The sequence below is a fragment of the Callospermophilus lateralis genome, chromosome 2, assembly GCF_048772815.1.
Source record: "Callospermophilus lateralis isolate mCalLat2 chromosome 2, mCalLat2.hap1, whole genome shotgun sequence".
In the NCBI taxonomy this organism is placed as follows: domain Eukaryota; kingdom Metazoa; phylum Chordata; class Mammalia; order Rodentia; family Sciuridae; genus Callospermophilus; species Callospermophilus lateralis.
This window is the reverse complement of record NC_135306.1, coordinates 192,414,406-192,434,653: the sequence shown is the minus strand read 5'-3', so window position 1 is coordinate 192,434,653 and position 20,248 is coordinate 192,414,406. Positions and strand designations below refer to the sequence as shown.

Below are 20,248 nucleotides of genomic sequence, written 5' to 3'. Positions count from 1 at the left end.
TATTTAGCAGGTGGCTGGGCAGGAGGCAGATAAGCAGAGCTGGGGAGGGGGGAGGTCCCCATATATAGCAGAAAGGACAGGACCCTGCTCAGTCCCTCCTTAGGTGGCCTGCGCTGCTTGGTGTGGGTGTGACCTCTCTCGAGATGCCTGAACCAGGGAAGAAGCCAGGTAGTCCCAGGCAGGGGGTTGGGGCTGGATGTGGGGGCAGGGGGTCTGCACAGGTGGAGAGCAGGGGTGGGGATAGTTTTTGAGGGGGGGTCAGTGATCCCAGATTGGAAGGGGACAGTCCTCTTCAGTCTGTTTTTCTGTTTCTCTTTCCAAGCCTCTGATGAGGCTGAGGATTAACCCAGCTTCTCCTAGGCAGGAAGTGCCTAGGGCCATCACTCCATTCTCAGAGCCCCAGGGGGTCCCTCTCTGTCTTCCTCCCCCACTTTGCAGTAAGGGTCTCTGCCAACAGGAGCCCAGTTTAAACAAGACTGGAGCCAGCCCCGCTGCGGGCCTGCATGCCGTGGGACCCTGCCTACCCTCTCTGGGTCTTGATTTCTCCTAGATGCAGAGAGGGATTGGGCAGGTTCCTTGCCGCTGTGGCATCACCTGCTCTGTGAGCCTGCGCCCCTGGAGCGCTCACACCAGGTGTGAGCTCCCCGCTGAGTCTGACGCAGCCCCTCTTCCCTGGGAGAAAACAGTCAAGAGGCTCCAATTCCAGGACAAGGGCAGAGAAAAATCACAGCCCATGGTCCTGGACCAGGGCTGTGTCCTTGCTAAGGTCGTCCAGGGCAGGGATCCAGGCCCCCAACCCCTGCCCCTCCCAGGCCAGCTTTATCTCAGTTGCTGGTTCTCAGCCTGAGGCCCTTGAAGGACCAATTTAGCCACATTCCAAGTAGACAGAGTACTGGCCCCCTGCCAAGGGCCCCTGTTGGTGGGGGCTGGGTTCACTCTTGGTGTCACCAGGCAAGAAGGGTGGGGGATCCAGGGACAGTCTTGTGTGGCGGTTAGGACCACAGCCCTGTCTCTTTGCCTGTTGGCTGTGTGATCCTGACTTCTCTGCGCCTCAGTGTCCCCGTCTGAGAATGAACGTGACCGCACCCAACTCGTGTTAAATGAGGAGGTCCATGGAAAGTCGTGTCGCGGGGTTTAGTGATAGCAGCTGCAGGGTGCACAGCGAGCCAGGCACCCCTGTAGCCTCCGACTGGCCTTTCAGCCTCTGCCTTCAGCAAGAAGCCGCGGTCAACGGAAGTGGCCGCGGGCAGCCCTGCGGTGTTTGAGGCGGAGACAGAGCGTGCAGGAGTGAAGGTGCGCTGGCAGCGAGAGGGCAGCGACATCGCCACCAGTGACAAGTACTGCCTGGTGGCCGAGGGCAGGCGGCACACGCTGACCGTGCAGGACGTGGGCCCCGCTGACCAGGGCTGCTACGCCGTCATTGCAGGCTCCTCCAAAGTCAAGTTTGACCTTAAGGTCATAGAAGCAGGTAGGAGGAGCTTGGTGGGCCACCCTGGGGGCACCGGAGCTGCCCTGCTCTTGGCCTTGGCTGCCCGCTCCCCTCTCCACACCCCAGTGCCTCCCCGGTCCCTTCCTGCCATTGCTGAGGTGGGAAGGAGGCCCAGCCTGCCCTCTGTGGAGCCGCCTGGCCGGGGCCCACACACAGATGGCCACTTGGCAGGCCCCATGCTGGCAGGGAAGCCCTGGAGGTGGGCACCCGGGGAGCCCAGCCCAGGCTGAGGGAGGAGAGCAGGGTGGACCTGAGGGCCGTGCTGGGCGCTCAGTCTGAGGGTGAATGAAAGGCAAGATGCAGGCTGGCTCCCGGGGCCAGGCTGTGCCACCTCTGGGAGAGGCCCAGGGGACAGGAGGACGTGGCCCCAAGGGATCTGGACACTATCATCTAAGTGAGAAGCTTCGCAGACTGGGGGCTCATGGGGCTGATGCCAGGAGACATGGGGGGGTCCCTGATTAGAAACCAGGCCTTGACCCCACTCTGCCCCCTCCAGAGAAGGCAGAGCCCCAACCAGCCCCTGCCCAGGCCCCTGTGGAGGCCCCAGCAGCCCCAGGAGAAGCCCTGGCTACTGAGCTGGAAGGAAGCACCCCGAGTCCCGAAGGTGAAAGGGGTTGGACAGAGATGGACAGGGCCAGCGGGAAGGGGTGTCCCAGGGCAAGTCTCAAAGGCCTCTGCTCACAGGGTCAAGCTCAGCAGCCCCCCAGGGCCCTGCTGCTGGGGGCCCTGGAGCCCCTGATGATCCCATTGGTCTCTTCGTGATGCGGCCGCAGGATGGCGAGGTGACGGTGGGTGAGTGTGGGTGGCTCTGCCCAGGGCTGATGTGGGAGGGAGGCAGCAGGGCACCCCAAGCCCAGCGCATCACCCTCTCTGGCAGGGGGCAGCATCACCTTCTCAGCTCGAGTGGCCGGGGCCAGCCTCCTGAAGCCACCCACCGTCAAGTGGTTCAAGGGCAAGTGGGTGGACCTGAGCAGCAAGGTGGGCCAGCACCTGCAGCTGCATGACAGCTACGACCGGGCCAGCAAGGTGGGAGCCCGAGCTGTGGGAGGCTCGGGGACGGCACTGGGGACACTGGGCAGGGGACCTGGAGAGCCCCCGGGGGGCACAAGGGGTACAGGGGACAGCATGAGACTGGGAGGTGCAGGGGTCAGGGACCAGGGCACACAGGGAGCACGGCGAGATTGAGAGAGGTTGTGGGGGACTTAGGGGACCCCTGGGAACTCAGGAAGGCTGGGGAGTCCTGGGAACCCCAGGGGAGACCAGCTTGGGAGCTGGTCCAGTCCTTGGGTGGATGGGTATCAGAGCTCAAGGGACTGGCCAGAAGCATTCCTCATTAGACAAAGAAACCAAGGCTTGAGAGGCAAAGTCATTTCTCCAAGGTCACCCACAGGCCTAGAACCTTAAGCTCCCTGTGCTTTGACTCCTAGCCTCTGCTTCTTTCAGTCTTGCATAGTCCACCACTGACAAGGACGACTCTAGCAGGGCAGGGCCAACATGTCCAGCTGTACAGGCTGTGCACTGCCCCAAATGGCCTTATTTTAAGTGGCTACCGTTGGCCTTGTAGCCGCCTCACAGTCTTGAGAGGTGGAGCCTTTTTCTAGTTTATACAAACTCCACAAGGGTTATCTGACCCTGGGGGCATGAAAAGGCTGGGAAGCATTGCCATGCGCCCAGTCTGCCTTAGGGGAGAAGGACAATATCTCCTGGCCCCAGTCTCCTGTGTCACCTACCCCACAGGTCTACCTGTTTGAGTTGCACATCACCGATGCCCAGGCCAGCTCTGCTGGTGGCTACCGCTGCGAGGTGTCCACCAAGGACAAATTTGACAGCTGCAACTTCAACCTCACCGTCCATGGTGAGGGGCGCCTGGTGTCTGTCCCGGGCTCGCAGTCCCCGTGGGCCCTGGCCTCCCATATCTGCCTCTGTTTCCCAACTCTAAGGAGGGTACCTGGCCTTGGCCAGACACCAGTGCTGACCACACCCCCAGTGCTGACCCATCCCCGGGCGGCTTGCTCACGGTGTGTGGGACCTCCACAGAGCTTTGGGGATGGGCTTGGGACAGAGTCCTGAAGTCAGCTGGGGTGGACTCTGCTTCGGTCCTCTTGGTGTCCCTGGCTCTTGGCACAGAGCCATCGGGTGTTGTGGGGGAGGCGAAGGACAAACTGAGGTGAGGTCAGTGGGGCTGCCCCTAACGGGGTTGGGGACCATGAATGTCCCACTCCCTGGTAACTTGACCCGTGGAAGGTGGAGAAAGTGGGGTCCTGGGACAGATGCCCACCCTCAGGGGGACCTGGGTGGGCAGATCTGTGGATACTCAGACCCCAGGGAAGAGCTTCCCCAGTGCTGCCCCCTGAAGCTCCTTCTCCTGTCTCCTTTGTGGTCCCAGAGGCCATGGGCCCCGGAGACTTGGACCTCCGATCAGCTTTCCGCCGCACGTGAGTGGCCGTCTCTCCTAAGGGCCTGGGGAGGCCAGTGATGGAGGCTGAGGCCTGTGGAGTCAGGGTTGGGGGTGGGGTGGGGGAGGGGACACAGTCCAGGGAGGTGGGGGCCGGTGAGCTGCCCTGGCAGGTGAGGATACTCTCTGATCCCCACAGGAGCCTGGCCGGAGGAGGTCGGCGAACCAGGTACCCCTCCCCAGCCCCACCTGCCTGTACACAGACCCTGGGGGCCTGGGATGGGCAGGGAGCCCCATCTGGCTAGCCTTTCTTCCTCCCGCACACTCGACCCAGCTGCCTCCAGTCCCCTCCACTGAATCCTCATAGGGATCTCTCTCCGTAGTGACAGCCTCGAGGACGCTGGGACTCTGGACTTCAGCTCCCTGCTGAAGAAGAGGTAAGGCCCAGGGAGTCATCTCTGGTGCAGGTATTGAGGTCCAGTTTCAAATCCCAGCACTGTGGATTTCTAGCTGTGTGGCCTGAGAAACTCACTGCGCCTCTCTGAGCTGGTTTCCCTGTCTCTCCAGAGGAGTGGTTCCTGCATAGGCAAGAGTTAAAAGTCTGTGCAGATGTGTGAACAGCCATCCTCAGTGTCCTTCACAGTGCACTGTAGTAGACTCTTAGGACCCAGATAGGCTGGGAGAGGGTCCCTGAGGATGCAGGAGTTGTCCCTCAGCCTGGCCCTACTAACCTGTGCTCTCTCTCTGTCCTCTCCCTCCCTCTCCTCCGGCTCCTCCATTGTGGCTGGTGTCTCTGCGGCCCAGAGAGTAAGGACCAGGGTCTGGGTGCTGTGGGGCAGCAGGGTGCTGGTGGGCGTTGAACTGACCCTCTGGGGATCCACACGGTCTCTGCCAGGGTTTGGTGAGAGACAGACCAGGGCGAGGCTCCCCACTGCCTGGGGTGAGTCTGCGGAGGCCGATGCCACCCAGGTGTCTCTGGGACCTTAGGGGTAATGTGGAAAGGCGCCACACAGTGGAGGGTCTGCCCGGTCCCTCCAGCGCACCATTGGTACCCCATAAATGTTGGGGTGCGAGTGTGGGAGGGGGTAAAGGCCCGGGTCTTGGTGGGGAGGTGCCCAGACCTCTAATGTGTCCCTGTCCTTTCCGCCCCCCCTGGAGCAGCAGTTTCCGGACCCCGCGGTGAGTACCCCGCAGCTCAGGTCCCCTCCCCGGCCTCAGCCTCCCAGGCCCCACGGACCCCCAGACTCTGCCCGGACCCCGCAGAAGGGAAGGGGCAGAGGGCAGGCGCCGCCCGGCTCCTAGGTCCTGGGTCCCCAGAAGCCCCACCCCCCAGGCGACAGGGGATGCCCCGACCTCTCAGCACGGCCTGCGGGACACAGGGACCCAAAGCTGGAGGCGCCCGCCGAGGAGGACGTGTGGGAGATCCTGCGCCAGGCACCCCCCTCCGAGTACGAGCGCATCGCCTTCCAGCACGGCGTGACCGACCTGCGCGGCATGCTCCGGAGGCTCAAGGGCATGAAGCGCGACGAGAGGAAGAGCACAGGTTGGCCCTCCCCGGGGCGGCAAAGGAGGAGCCTGGCTCAGCCCAGAGAGGGACACGGGAGGAGGAGCCCGGCTCAGCCCAGAGAGGGACAGAGAAGGAGCCCGGCTCAGCCCAGAGAGGGACACGGGAGGAGGAGCCCGGCTCAGCCCAGAGAGGGACACGGGAGGAGGAGCCCGGCTCAGCCCAGAGAGGGACACGGGAGGAGGAGCCCGGCTCAGCCCAGAGAGGGACACGGGAGGAGGAGCCCGGCTCAGCCCAGAGAGGGACACGGGAGGAGGAGCCCGGCTCAGCCCAGAGAGGGACACGGGAGGAGGAGCCCGGCTCAGCCCAGAGAGGGACAGAGAAGGAGCCTGGCTCAGCCCAGGGACGGACAGAAGGAGGAGCCTGGCTCAGCTCAGAGAGGGACAGAGGAGGAGGAGCCCGGCTCAGCCCAGAGAGGGACACAGAAGAAGGAGCCTGGCTCAGCCCAGAGAGGGACACGGGAAGAGGAGCCCGGCTCAGCCCAGAGAGGGACACGGGAGGAGGAGCCCGGCTCAGCCCAGAGAGGGACACGGGAGGAGGAGCCTGGCTCAGCCCAGAGAGGGACAGAGAAGGAGCCTGGCTCAGCCCAGGGACGGACAGAAGGAGGAGCCTGGCTCAGCTCAGAGAGGGACAGAGGAGGAGGAGCCCGGCTCAGCCCAGAGAGGGACACAGAAGAAGGAGCCTGGCTCAGCCCAGAGAGGGACACGGGAAGAGGAGCCCGGCTCAGCCCAGAGAGGGACACGGGAGGAGGAGCCCGGCTCAGCCCAGAGAGGGACAGAGAAGGAGCCCGGCTCAGCCCAGGGAAGGACAGAAGGAGGAGCCTGGCTCAGCTCAGAGAGGGACAGAGAAGGAGGAGCCTGGCTCAGCCCAGGGAGGGACAGAGGAGGAGGAGCCTGGCTCAGCCCAGGGAGGGACAGAGAAGGAGCCTGGCTCAGCCCAGGGACAGACAGAAGGAAGAGCCTGGCTCAGCTCAGAGAGGGACAGAGGAGGAGGAGCCTGGCTCAGCCCAGGGAGGGACAGAGGAGGAGGAGCCTGGCTCAGCCCAGGGAGGGACAGAGGAGAAGGAGCCTGGCTCAGCCCAGGGAGGGACAGAGGAGAAGGAGCCAGGCTCAGCCCAGGGATGAGGCTGAGGTCAGCTCAGAGAGGGCCACAAGTTAACCCTCCTCACTGTGGCAAAACTAGGTGGCCCCTTCTTTCTCCGACCCCCTCCCCACCCTGGGAAGAAGAGGGAAGAGGCTGCCTTAGCCCACACAGCTGGCCGCCTGGTCCTCTTCACAAAGCAGGAGGCCATGGGTTAGTGCATCTTCCTTCCAGACAGGTCAAAGCAGGAGGGCCCAGGCTAGCCCTTCCCCATCATCTGATGGACAAAGGCTGGTGTGAGCAGGACAATAGTGGCCGTGCTGCCTGCTCAACCCTGTGTCCTCAGGGTCCACTCTGTAAGGACCTTCAGTGTCCAGGTAGGGTCATGGAAAGTGAGCTCCTCCCCTCACACACACACACACACACACACGCACGCACATGCTTCTGGGGAGCTGGTTCATTCCTCCCTGGCTACCTGCCCAGGGTCCCTGAGCCACTGCCTCTCAGACTCGGTTGCATGGACGGGGCCCAGCCCTGACCTGCATGGTGGCCCCCATTGGTATCGGGAATCTCTTGATGATGAACCTCTGAGCTTCTGGCCAAGGCCTGCAGGGGACTGAGGAGCAGCAAATGGGCAGAGGAAGTCCCAGGGGACAGGCACATCTTGTAGTGAGAGTAGTAATAGTAACAATAGTAAAAAACAAAACAACGACAACAAAAAGCCCCAAGGACCTAATAAGCCAGATGCCAAGTGATTTACATGAATACCTTATTTGCTTCTCCCAATACCCAGACATAGGGGCCATTATCATGTCCATTTTACAAGTGAGGAAACTGAGGCACGGAGAGGTTGGTTAAGGAGCTAGCTCAAGACCACAGAACGCCAGGCAGAGCTCTGCTCCTGCCCCAGAGGCTCCAGGCCCAGCCAGGGCGTCTGAGGGCTCGGGATCCTCCTCTGTGCGGCAGGTGGAGCCCGGCTCCCTCGCGGTGCTGGGTTTATGATCCTGACTGCAAGAGGAGGCTCATCGTGGGCCAGCCCTGGGCTCCAGACCCAGCTCGGCCACATACCAGTGGGGCTGGTGGCCTTGGGCCAGTCATCGTTGACTCCTGTGTCCCTCGTGCAGCACAGGGCACAGGACATTGGCCTCGAGAGCTGAGCTGGAGAGCGCTGGGTGGGGTGCACCCGGTAGGAGTGCAAAACTGGGGTTGCTGTTAAAACAGGGGCAAGAAGAAGAGGAGGTCCATTTTCCCATCCCTGGCTTTCTGACAAGCTTCTGTCTTTCTGGAAGCTTCTAATCCTGTCCCTAAACCAAGCAGGTGGAGAGGACCTCAAGGAAGACAAGACGAGAGAGAGAGAGAGAGAGAGAGAGAGAGAACAGAGATGGCGAAACTGTCATTGTAGAGACACAGAGGCAGAGGCAGGGAGAGACGTGAGGCTGGCGAAGGACATGGGTGCCTGCTGCAGCCACCATGCTGTGCCTGGGGGAGCAGGGTGTGGGCAGCAGGCTGGCTGGGGCTGAGGGGTGGTGCTCAGCCTTTCAGAAGAAGCTGCAGCCAGCCTACCAGGTGAGCAAGGGCCACAAGATCCGGCTGACAGTGGAGCTGGCTGACCCTGACGCCGAGGTCAAGTGGCTTAAGAACGGACAGGAGATCCAGATGAGCGGCAGGTGCGTCAGGGTGGGCGCAATCCTGGGCTGGGGCGGGTGGGCGCAATCCTGGGCTGGGGCGGGTGGGCCATCCTCCTGCCCACCCACCCCTGTGTCTCTGTGCCGTCCCCCATGGCTCCCTCCCTGGATCTACTCCCATCTTTCTGACTCTGCCTGTGTCTCCTCTTGGTCTTCTCTGGGTCTCACTTCCTCCCGTGGGGACGCTCCAATGGCCCCTTCTGTTTCATAGCAAGTAAGTCCCTCCGGCTTGGGCAGGGGGCATGGGATGGGGCATCCAGGCTGGAAGGCGTCTGTGGCGCCCCCAGCACTCCCCTGTGGCCCCTGCGCAGGTACATCTTCGAGTCTGTTGGCACCAAGCGCACCCTGACCATCAGCCAGTGCTCGCTGGCCGACGACGCGGCCTACCAGTGCGTGGTGGGCGGTGAGAAGTGCAGCACCGAGCTCTTCGTCAAAGGTAGGCTGGGGACCCGGAGGCCCAGGGAAGGGAGCGATGGCTGTGGGGGTCTGGCCCTCATGCTGTCCTTGCCTGGACAGAGCCCCCTGTGCTGATCACTCGGGCCCTGGAGGACCAGCTGGTGATGGTGGGGCAGCGCGTGGAGTTTGAGTGCGAAGTGTCCGAGGAGGGGGCCCAGGTCAAATGGTGGGTCCAGGGGCCTGGGGATGTGGTCAGGGCGCGGGTGGGGTCCTCTTCCCAGAGGAGGCCACAGCCCTTACTGCCCACCCATCCGGCCAGGCTGAAAGATGGGGTGGAGCTGACCCGGGAAGAGACCTTCAAATACCGGTTCAAGAAGGACGGACGGAGACACCACCTGATCATCAACGAGGCGACGCTGGAGGACGCTGGGCACTACGCCCTGCGCACCAGCGGGGGCCAGGCGCTGGCCGAGCTCATCGTGCAGGGTGAGGCCCAGCGAGGGGTAGCGGGCCCTCAGCTTCAACCCCACCCAGCCTCATGGAGCGATCAGGCAAACCTGGGGTCGAGGCCTGTGTGACCTTGAGCTGTCACTTGGCTACCTGTTCCTTGACTTTCCACCTGTAAAACAGGATTACTGAGGAGCCACTTCTGAGGGTGTTGGGAGGGCCAGCTGGGCTGGGCAGCTGAACCCCAGGTTCCTTGTGTACACGGCACCACCAGGTACACCGCGTCACACACTCGTGTTCACGTACTGGCACCTGCCAGACGAGCACGCGGTACTCGAGCACCCGCAGGGATTGACCCCCGCACCCGACCCCCTCCCGGGCTCACTGTCCCCGCCTGCCCCCCAGAGAAAAAGCTGGAGGTGTACCAGAGCATCGCGGACCTGGCGGTGGGCGCCAAGGACCAGGCTGTGTTCAAGTGTGAGGTCTCCGATGAGAACGTGCGCGGCGTGTGGCTGAAGAACGGGAAGGAGCTGGTGCCCGACAGTCGCATAAAGGTGTCCCATATTGGGCGGTGAGTGCATGGGGTGGGGGGCGGGGGGCAGGCAGACGGAGACACACAGAGATGGGGAGAGAGACAGGCAGAGACAGAAGAGACGGTGAGAGAGGAAAAGAGACGGGAGGAAATACCGAGGCAGAAAAATAGGGAGAGATGGGGAGAGTCCATCAGAGACGCAGCAGGACCAAGCAGTACCAGATCCACAGGTCAGAGCCCAGGCCCTGCCCCCCACTTGTGACCGGAGCCCGGGGACAGGCTACTGCGGAGGCGGGCTCTGGCCAGAGGCCTCCGCTCTCCAGCCTCTGCTCCTGGCTGCGCATCTGGGCTGCCGTGCTGGGCCCGAGGTCACAGAGATTACCGACTAGCCCTGCTTGGCCTCTAGGGCCCGGCCAAGGGGACACTGTGTAGAAACCACTGTCATGCCGCCCACCTGTGAAAACGGTCCAGGGAGCTGGGAAATGTGAAAACGGAGAAATGGAGCATTTTAAAGAGCCAGAACACAGAGGAGCAGGGTGTCTGTGGGGCCAGGGGTGCGTGGCCCAGTGGGGTCCCTTGAGCCACTGCTGCCCTGCAGGGTTCACAAGCTGACCATTGACGATGTGACACCTGAGGACGAGGCGGACTACAGCTTTGTGCCGGAGGGCTTCGCCTGCAACCTGTCAGCCAAACTCCACTTCATGGGTGAGCAGCTCCAGGGTGCGGTGGGGGCAGCAGGACCAGGAGTTCTCGGGGCTGGTCCCTGCCCTGGCCCTGGTGCCATTTACTCTTCTTTCTCTTGCAGAGGTCAAGATTGACTTTGTGCCCAGACAGGGTGAGTCCCGGGGTCCCTGTGCTCTGCCCACTTCCCCACACCCAGCCATGTCTCCCCTCTACTCCAGACATGGGGAAGAGCAAGGGTCCTGGGTGGGGGGCCTGAGGACCAGCTCTAGCTCTGCCACTCGTCACCATGGTCAGTTATGATCTCTCTGGCCTCAGTTTCCTCAATTCTGAAATGGGGGTGTTGCTGGTGCATCTTCCATAGCGTGGTTATGGGGATAAGAGACGGTGCGAGATGTCAAAAGGTGTTGCAGATGTGAGGTTTTGTTATTACATCTCTATACAATTAATTTTTTTTTTTACTTTTAAATGGACATAATGCCTTTATTTTGCTTGTTTGTTTATTTACTTATTTGGGGGTACCAGGGATTGAAGTCAGGGGCACTCGACCACTGAGCCACATCCCCTGGTCTATTTTATATTTTATTTAGAGACAGAATCTCACTGAGTTGCTTAGCATTTTGCTTTTGCTGAGGCTGACTTTGAACTGGGTGATCCTCCTGCCTCAGCCTCCCAGACCTCTGGGATTACAGTAGTGCACCATCACACCTGACTTGTTTATTTATATTTTATGTGGTGCTGAGGATTGAACCCAGGGCTTCACACATGCTAGACAAGTGCTCTACCACTGAGCCCCAGCCCCAGCCCTAGGTTAAGCCTTAATCAGATATTTTAGTGTTCTAACTTCAGAATAGTCCAGGAGGAGGCCTGCTCTATCCAGCTCCCTGCTTTCCAAACTGGGTTCAGTTAACGTTAACTCATTGAAAAAGGGTTCCACGGTGAAGTAGATTTGGGAAACACTTAATTGATCCACCTCCCTGTCAATTCAGAAGGTCAGTGATATGTTAAAGGCTCTGAGAAGTTCTGCAATAAGGAAACACATTGGACTTGATTTCACTCAGGGCTTCCTAATTTTTTTGGCCATGAAAGCTGTTTTTTTTGTGTGTGTGTTCCCCCAAGCACAATGCTGCACCAGGGTGACCTGAATGTTAAAAACATCCCAAAGAACTTCCTAGGGCAATGGAATGTTCTAGATCTCAATTGGGTTGGTGGTTACACAAATGTATACATTTGTCAAAACTCATAAAACTATGCTCGTATCTGTTCATTTAACTCTGCATAAATTACACTTGAGTAAAATTGATAAAAACCCAATAACGGCCTGAGATTGTGGCTCAGAGGTAGAGCATTTGCCTAGCACATGCGGGTCCCTGGGTTCGATCCTCAGCACCACATAAAAATAAATAGATAAAATAAAGGTATTGTGTCCAACTACAACTAAAAAAAAAAAAAAAAAAAGTATCTTAAAAAAACCCAATAACATAGGCCCCAGTGCCCCCTCCCAGTGACCTGTCTCCTCCCTTGCCCCTCCCCATCCTCTGACCTGTGCCATTGCACCCTAGAACCTCCCAAGATCCACCTGGACTGCCCGGGCCGTACACCGGATACCATTGTGGTTGTGGCTGGGAACAAGCTGCGCCTGGATGTCCCAATCTCTGGGGACCCTGCTCCCACTGTGATTTGGCAGAAGACCATCACCCAGGTACTGTGGCTCCCCCTTACTTTCCCATCTGTAATGGTGTGTGAGACCATCCACCCCACCCCACATGGGGCCGGCCACCCACTGGGAGCTTGGGGTTCTGCTGGACATGAGGAAAGACTAGGCAGGTGTCAGGTAGCGGGCAGGAGGGGCTGGGGATGAGGAGGCCCTCTGTTCCCTACTCCCATCTTGCTCTGTCCCCAGGGGAAGAAGGCCCCAGCCCAGCCAGCCCCGGATGCTCCAGAGGACGCAGGTGCCAGTGACGAGTGGGTGTTTGACAAGAAGGTGAGTGAGGCTGATGTAAGGACATGACTCATTGTTCTCCGTCATTTCTACCCACGTGGTGTCCACTCGGGCAAAGGTTCCATGGACCTCCACACCTGCCAGATATGTACCTGTACCTGCCCAGGCAGGGTCTCCATGGATGGACCCTCACACCTCAAGGTACACTTACACTACGGAGTAAGTAACTGACCAGGCCCTCACAAAGGCGTTGCTGCCCTTGACCTTGACAGGAAGCCCTTGTGATGGGACTGCCAGCTCCCTTGACTTGGGGCTTCCTCCCAGCGAGGAAGTGGGTTTCCCTAGCATTCCCCAGTCACTGCAGCTGCCTGGACCCAGGTCTGCTTCACCCCCAGCCCTATTTTGTATTTTATTTAGAGACAGGATCTCGCTGAGCTCCTTAGCATCTTGCTCTTGCTGAGGCTGGCTTGGTCTCCTGGCCCCTGGGATTACAGGCAGTGCCACCACTCCTTCTGCACCTGGCATCTTGATGGATCCTTACAGTAGCTCTGTGGGATGGTATTATTCCCAGTGAACAGGGAAACTGAGGCACAGAGGTGTTTGTCCAAAGTCCTAAGACAAAGCCAAAGCTAGAGCTAGACCCCTTGGCCCAGTGTCCTACCCAGTGTAGGTGCCATGTGAAGGTCGCGAACTGGATGCTTTCCTGGGATTCTTTCCTTCAGGCTTGGACTTCCCACGGATCTGGTGCTGAGTTCCTCCCCACCTCAGGGTTGTTGGCTATTGCAGAGGCTGGAGGGGCCTCAGGGGGCCTCTGGAGTCTGATTTGGGCCCCTCTCCCCTTCTCCTCCCCTTCAGCTGCTATGTGAGACCGAGGGCCGGGTCCATGTGGAGACCACCAAGGACCGCAGCATCTTCACAGTTGAAGGGGCAGAGAAAGAGGATGAGGGTGTCTACACTGTCACAGTGAAGAACCCTGTGGGCGAGGACCAGGTCAACCTCACAGTCAAGGTCATCGGTGAGGCCAGCAAGGTCCAGGCCAGAGAAGACGCAAGAGCAACCCTAGGGAGGGCCCTTTCACTTATTCAGTCCCTCAATGAATGTCACAGGACATGTGTTGGGCTGGGCCGTGTCATAGATGGAGCAGGTTTTGCTGCCTGCAAGGAGCCTTGTGCTAGGGGGAGATGGAGCAGAAATGCCATTTCCTGCGACATTACTGCTTGTGAGCCGAGTTTGAAGTGCTATGGGGGTGCTGAGATGCAGCAATCCCTTGTGCCTGGAGGCAGGGGGTGGTAGAAGGCTGAGAAGATGGGGTGGTGGGGGAAGGAAGGCCAGGCAGAGGAGACTGCAGGGGCAGAAGGCGTGGAAGGCTTTGGAGTATGGAGGATGGATGACAGGATTTGTCCTAGGTGGAGGCCCCGGGGAGGTAGAGAATAAGAGTTGGGATGGGGGTGACTCTGGGAAGCGGGGAGCCAGAAGGGGCTGAGTGCAGGCCTAAGACATCATCAGAAATGCATTCTAGAAAGATTTCTTTGGCTTTAGGGGAGTGGAAGCAGCCTGGAGTTGTTGGTTGGGATGGTCAGGGACTAGCAAGCCTGCGCCGGGCAGGGCTGATGTGGGTCCTCCCTCCTCTCCAGATGTGCCAGATGCCCCTGCAGCCCCCAAGATCAGCAACGTGGGTGAGGACTCCTGCACGGTGCAGTGGGAGCCGCCTGCCTACGACGGCGGACAGCCGGTCCTGGGTGAGCACCAGGGCACAGGGGTCAGCCAAGGGCAGCGGCCCCAGGATGCTTGGGCCCCTGACCAGAGATGCACTTCACCCTGGCCAGGCTACATCCTGGAGCGCAAGAAGAAAAAGAGCTACCGGTGGATGCGGCTCAACTTCGACCTGCTGCGGGAGCTCAGCCACGAGGCCAGGCGCATGATCGAGGGCGTGGCCTATGAGATGCGCGTCTACGCAGTTAACGCCGTGGGCATGTCCAGGCCCAGCCCTGCCTCCCAGCCCTTCATGCCTATCGGTGAGCCTGCCCTGCTGGCGCAGTCCCCAGTCCATCACGGTCAAGGGGCCACGTAGTCGCAGCTGCTCTGCTAATAGGCGGCCGCCACGCTAGACATTTACTTACATCCTTGGTCTCATTTAATGTGCAGTCGGGGAAAATCTGTCCCGTTTCACAGATGAGGAAACTGAGGCTGGGAGGAGTTCAGTGACCTGCTCCAGATCCCCGACCTCAGACTGTTGGCTATTGCAGATAGCTGTGGGGGTGGAACTGAGCCAAACCATCCTGACCCTGGCTCCTTTTCCCAGCCTCACTTTCTGCATCTGCACCGTGAGCTGCTGTTAGGGTGAAATGTGGTAATACGGACAGGGTGCCTGGCATACTGCATTGTCTTCTGTTGGCCACTCCCTTTAACCCAGGTTTTTCATGTATGGGCTGGGGCAAGAGAAGTGGGGACCTGAGGAGTCTGAAGGGCATCTGTGTGTGGAAAGAGCCCTGGACCAATAATCGGAGGCGTGTTTTGCAGAGACAGCTCCATGGTCCCCAGGAGGCCATCTGGAATCACTGTCTCCCTGAATCCTCAGTTTTCTCATCCGTGTAATAGGCAGCTGGGAGGGTGGGACAGATGCTGGAGGATTGTGAGGACACCTCCTCTTCAAGAACCAGCTGTCTGTGGCAGGGCAGGCAAGGCATCCCTGGGCCCAGAGAGGAGCCCAGAGTGGGGAGATGACAGGAATCAGGTGTGTCTGTCGGGAGAGGGTCCAGGCTTTCCTCTGAGACTGACATCTGATTTGTGCAGCTCACTGAATCATATAGGATATTCTGTTTTATATCAGTTTTTTTTTTTTTTTTTTTGGTACTGGGGAGTGAATCCAAGGTTGCTCAACCCCATCCCCAGCCCCTGCTTTTTTAAATATAAAAACACCGAGTAAAAAACTTTTATTCCACTGTCCTGTCATTTAAAATTACAAGGATATGAGCAAATACCATTCAATGTCAGAAAAGATTAAATGTGATCACCTGTAGTATTTAGGGACAAATTAATGGTGTTTTAGCAATTTTTGAGTCATTTAAAAAATGGTCAAGTTTTACTTAAACAATAATCAGGTTTGGTTTTGTATAATTAAACTTTTGTTTGGCTTTTACCATTCCATTTTCTCCAATTGGGAGCTGTGTAGGTTCAAATCCTACTTTCTTCATCGATAGAGCAATAGCAAGCAGTCATAGCTTTCACACCTGGTTTTAGCCTTCTCCCCTGTTTCTCCCCACACCACCCCCGACACACTCCATGGTGCCTGACTGCACAGGAGTCGGGTATTCACTCATTGCACGGGCCATTCGTTCTTTGAGGTCTTTTCCTTCAGGTGTATTCTCAATAATAACACTAAAATATAATCATATCTAAAATACCCTCCTGAGGTTTATTTCCTTATTCTTTTGATCATCTCTTGATGTGTAATTTTAAACTCTTGTCCTGGAAAGAGGAGAGTGGCCATGACAGAAGCTTTAGGGAGCATATGAATCACTGTGCCTGCTTCTCTCATTGTGTAATCTTTCAATAAAAGAGGAGTGCACTTTTTTTTTTTTTTTTTTTTAGCTTCTTAGATGCTGGAAGTCCACTGATATCCTGCTCATTTATATCACAAACGCATCTTCCGGCTGAATTCATTCCTTTTGCACTCCTGAAGGAGCAATGTAGATTTCATTGCTCCATGGACAAGTGGACTCATAGATCTTTGGTGTAGGAAGAAATTTATGCAGTCCCATGCTTCAAGCTAATTCCTCCTCCAAGTCCCAGTGACCCAACCCAGATGGTAAAACTGTTTGCAGAATTCTGGGATCAGGGGTGCTGATGTCCATTGTCCTGTGAGCTGCATCGCTGCAAGCAGCAGTTTCCCTCTGGAGCGTGCCGGCCAGAGGAGAGGCACCCATGGTTTCCCCCTGGCGCTCCGCCCAGTCTACTTCAGCCCCAAGGCCTCCTTTGTATTTGAGTTAGATTCAGGGTCTCATTGAGTTACTTAGGGCCTCACTAAGTTGCTGAGGCTGGCTTTGAACTTGCAATCCTCCTGTCTCCACCACCCAAGCCACTGGGATTACAGGCATGCGCCACCATGCCCGGCCAACTTTTTTTACTATTATTATAATACTGCACTTATAGCATTCCAGACACTGACAGAGGTGGCTCCTCGTAAGCAGCCATGTGTCCTCTTGGCTACCTGTTCCTCTTTAGGCCCTTCTTTTGTAGTTGCTGTTTGTTTGTAGGCCAGCCTAGAGATCTTTTAAGGCAGTGGAAATATTCCTGAAAGTGTGTGAAAGCCAGCCGAAGGGCAGCCCTTGAGGGTCTGGGTCATGGGTCTCCAGGTTTCCTGGACAGAGCAAGCTCACTCAGACCCTCTCTGTCCTCCCTTTCCCAGGCCCTCCTGGTGAACCCACCCACCTGGCCGTGGAGGACGTCTCGGACACCACAGTCTCTCTCAAGTGGCGGCCTCCAGAACGCGTGGGCGCGGGTGGCCTGGACGGCTACAGTGTAGAATACTGCCAGGAGGGCTGTGAGTGCTGCCTGGGGTGCTGCCCCCTGCCCAGGCCAGCATCAGCACCCTGCTAACCCCCAGACGGCCTTCGGAAGGGTGGGCAGCAGGGTGGATATGACACAGCCTGTGGCCTGACCTCCCTGCCCCCTCCCAGGCTCTGAGTGGGTGGCTGCCCTGCAGGGGCTGACAGAGCGCACAGCCATGCTGGTGAAGGACCTGCCTACCAGGGCCCGGCTGCTGTTCCGTGTGCGGGCACACAATGTGGCAGGACCTGGAGCCCCTGTCACCACCAAGGAACCTGTTACAGTGCAGGAGATACTGCGTGAGTGCCACTCATCACAAGACCTGCTACTGACACTCCAGGCCCTCGATGTCCTGTGGGAACAGTCAGGGAGACTGTCAGAGAAGGGGCCAGGTCTTCATCCATGTCTAATGGTCCTGTTTTTTCCATGTCAGCTGACCAGTTCTAGAACAGGGAGAATATAGGCCACAATCTCCAAGCTCTGTGCTGTGAGTTCCTCATCTCCACAGGAATGTATTTCCATGTCCCCAGGACTGGGCACTGGGCCTTGGGATCAGATAAGGTCATCTGGGATCCACTTTCTATTCCTCTATTCCTTGTCCCAACAAAGGATCCATCATGTAAGAATTGGTTCTCTAGATGGAGAAGAGGCAGCAGAGAGCATAGTGTCTCAAAGTCTGTGATTTATCAGCTGTGCAGGCTCAAACAAGTTGCTTACCCTTTCTGATTCCTGCCTCTTGAAGCAGTGTGGTGAAGCTCAAGGGAAACAGGAGTTTTGTGAATCATGTAGGGCTGAGTGGATTTGGGTTGCTCCGCCCAGCAGGCAGCTTTTTCTTAGCTGCAGCCATCTGGGCCCTACCTCAAGAGAGAATGGGCTTGGAGCCCCTTAGGGCTGGGGCCATTAAGGGCCCTTGCTCAGACACCCCCTCTGTACCTAAAGAACGGCCACGGCTTCAGCTGCCCAGGCACCTGCGCCAGACCATCCAGAAGAAGGTCGGGGAGCCTGTGAACCTCCTCATTCCTTTTCAGGTAGGCTGGCCCCATTCCCTGTCCCTGAGGGGAGAGGACACTGTGTTATCCACATCCAACAGAAGGATGGCTCAAGACTGACCAGACCCGGCGGCCTCACCCATGTACTTGAGGCTGGGGTAGGGGCCAGCCCTTGGAGAGAGCCAGTTCAGGGTTAAGCAGTCCTTCCCACTAGGGCAAGCCCCGGCCTCAGGTGACCTGGACCAAAGAGGGGCAGCCACTGGCAGGCGAGGAGGTGAGCATCCGCAACAGCCCCACGGACACCATCCTGTTCATTCGGGCTGCCCGCCGCATGCATTCAGGCACCTACCAGGTGACAGTGCGCATCGAGAACATGGAAGACAAGGCCACGCTGGTCCTGCAGATCGTGGGTGCGTGGCCCCGGGACCTTCCTCTGAGCCCAGTTGTCTCTCATGCCTGAGCTGGGCTGTGGGGCCCAGGCCAGGCCTGGAGACTCAACCCACAGCATCCCACTTTCCATCCCTGCTGAAGGTCCTGGCTGGCAGAGGGAGGGACTCCCAGGGGCTGGTGCCACCCGCTCTTGCCCAGGCAGCATCAGAAGGTGCAGTGATCCAACCAGATCTGTCTCTTGCAGACAAACCAAGTCCTCCTCAGGATATTCGGGTCACTGAGGCCTGGGGCTTCAATGTGGCTCTGGAGTGGAAGCCACCCCAGGATGATGGCAACACAGAGATCTGGGGTTACACAGTACAGAAAGCTGACAAGAAGACCATGGTGAGCCTAGGCCCCATGGGTCTCCTGAGGTCCAGCTGTCCTTCCCTGTCCTTACCACTCGTCCCCTTTCACCTCTGCTGATCTGGCTCCCTTCACAGTAAGGGTGGAGTCACCAGGGGTTCCCAAGAGACCCCTGGCAGGGGGGACCCAGACATCCCTCCCTTGCCTCCCGCCCCCCAGGAATGGTTCACTGTCTTGGAGCATTACCGCCGTACCCACTGTGTGGTATCCGAGCTCATCATTGGCAATGGCTACTATTTCCGGGTCTTCAGCCATAACATGGTGGGTCCCAGCGACAGGGCAGCCACCACCAAGGAGCCTGTCTTTATCCCCAGACCAGGTGCTGTACCCTCACTCCCACCCCGGGGGGAGTCGTGTAGGGAGGGAAGCCTAGCTTGAGGTGGCTTTCTTGGTACTATTCCTATCACCAACAGGCATCACATATGAGCCACCCAAATACAAGGCCCTGGACTTCTCTGAGGCTCCTAGCTTCACCCATCCCTTGGCGAACCGCTCAGTCATCGCGGGCTACAATACTGTCCTCTGCTGTGCTGTCCGGGGTAGCCCCAAGGTAGGGACTGCGGGCCCTGGTCCAGGAGGCAGGGTTGTCTCCCCAGCCCGCCTCTTTCTGCCTTTGCTCTCCCAGGGGCCTATCAGCTTCCTTCCCCTTGGTACTCACTTTGGCTCCAGGTTCATTCCCAGCCTTGGGAGTAGTTTGGGACTCCAGTGGAAGCCCCCAGAGCAATGCCAGGCTCCCTGGGTTCCTGTCCGGTCCCCTCTTGCCTGAGATGCTTTCTCTTCCTCCCTCCCTCCCTCCCTTCTTCCCTCTCCTTACCTGACTTACAGCCCAAGATTTCCTGGTTCAAGAATGGCCTGGACCTGGGAGAAGATGCCCGCTTCCGCATGTTCAGCAAGCAGGGAGTGTTGACCCTGGAGATTAGAAAGCCCTGCCCCTTTGACGGGGGTGTCTATGTCTGCAGGGCCACCAACTTGCAGGGCGAGGCACAGTGTGAGTGCCGTCTGGAGGTGAGAGGTGAGGAGCCTGAAGGGCCTGCTCCCAATCACTACTCCCTAAGCCTACCCAGAGCCTTGGAGGTGCAGAAAGCAGGGCAGGGGTGGGGACCCTGGGCTCAACTCGGCCATCCTGGCCTAAGTGCTTGCTCTGACTCTCAGAGCACTGGCCCTGTCATGTCTGATGGGTCCTGACTTCTGAAAAACTGAGAAGACTCAGGTGGTATGGGCTCCTTCTCTCCTGCAGTGCCTCAGTGACCAGGCTGGCTCCCAGGGGCAGCCAGGTACGTATTCCAGACCACCCTAACACCCAGGGCTCAAGTAAGAAGCTGAGCCTTGGCTCCTGTTCCAGGGGTGGCCATCAGGAAACCTGTCTACTCAAAGGGAGCCTGTGTCACAGGTACAACCTGATGCCAGCCCACATGCCAGGAGCCTGGAGAAGCGCTGGAGGAGCCGTCTTCTTGCTGTTGTGTGTGTGTGTGTGTGTGTGTGTGTGTACTCTGGGCTGGACTAGGGAGGGACAGGAAGGGCAGCAGTTAGGTGGGCAAGCCTAGTGGGCTCTGCACAGAGGAAACTTTGATAGCTGCTGAGGGAGCTCTCAGATCTCTGGAGTAAAAAGTGGGTAGGCTTAGGAAGTGGTGATTGGGAGCAGGCCCTTCAGGAGGGCACATCTTCTCCATGTACGAGAGCAATAAAAGACGAGTGCAGTCACGGG

The 20,248-nt window shown here is 58.3% G+C and overlaps 1 protein-coding gene and 1 pseudogene across 1 annotated transcript; one reads left to right on the top strand and one right to left on the bottom strand.

Annotated features, from left to right (window-relative positions):
- Positions 1 to 143: 143 nt before the first annotated feature.
- Positions 144 to 19,791, top strand: Mybpc3 (myosin binding protein C3). Its single transcript, XM_077108601.1, has 33 exons — positions 144 to 168; positions 1,202 to 1,468; positions 1,986 to 2,093; positions 2,174 to 2,281; positions 2,367 to 2,515; positions 3,227 to 3,344; positions 3,876 to 3,924; positions 4,084 to 4,113; positions 4,268 to 4,321; positions 5,043 to 5,063; positions 5,264 to 5,427; positions 8,063 to 8,195; positions 8,425 to 8,427; positions 8,525 to 8,649; positions 8,730 to 8,835; positions 8,929 to 9,095; positions 9,462 to 9,627; positions 10,187 to 10,293; positions 10,394 to 10,423; positions 11,832 to 11,971; positions 12,173 to 12,253; positions 13,067 to 13,226; positions 13,846 to 13,950; positions 14,038 to 14,226; positions 16,620 to 16,754; positions 16,891 to 17,058; positions 17,699 to 17,787; positions 17,963 to 18,158; positions 18,383 to 18,522; positions 18,703 to 18,862; positions 18,957 to 19,093; positions 19,369 to 19,555; positions 19,781 to 19,791. The coding sequence occupies exons 1-33, from the start codon at positions 144 to 146 to the stop codon at positions 19,789 to 19,791; spliced, it is 3,828 nt and encodes a 1,275-aa protein (XP_076964716.1).
- LOC143392126 (methylthioribulose-1-phosphate dehydratase-like) lies at positions 14,267 to 16,405 on the bottom strand (annotated as a pseudogene).
- Positions 19,792 to 20,248: the final 457 nt, after the last annotated feature.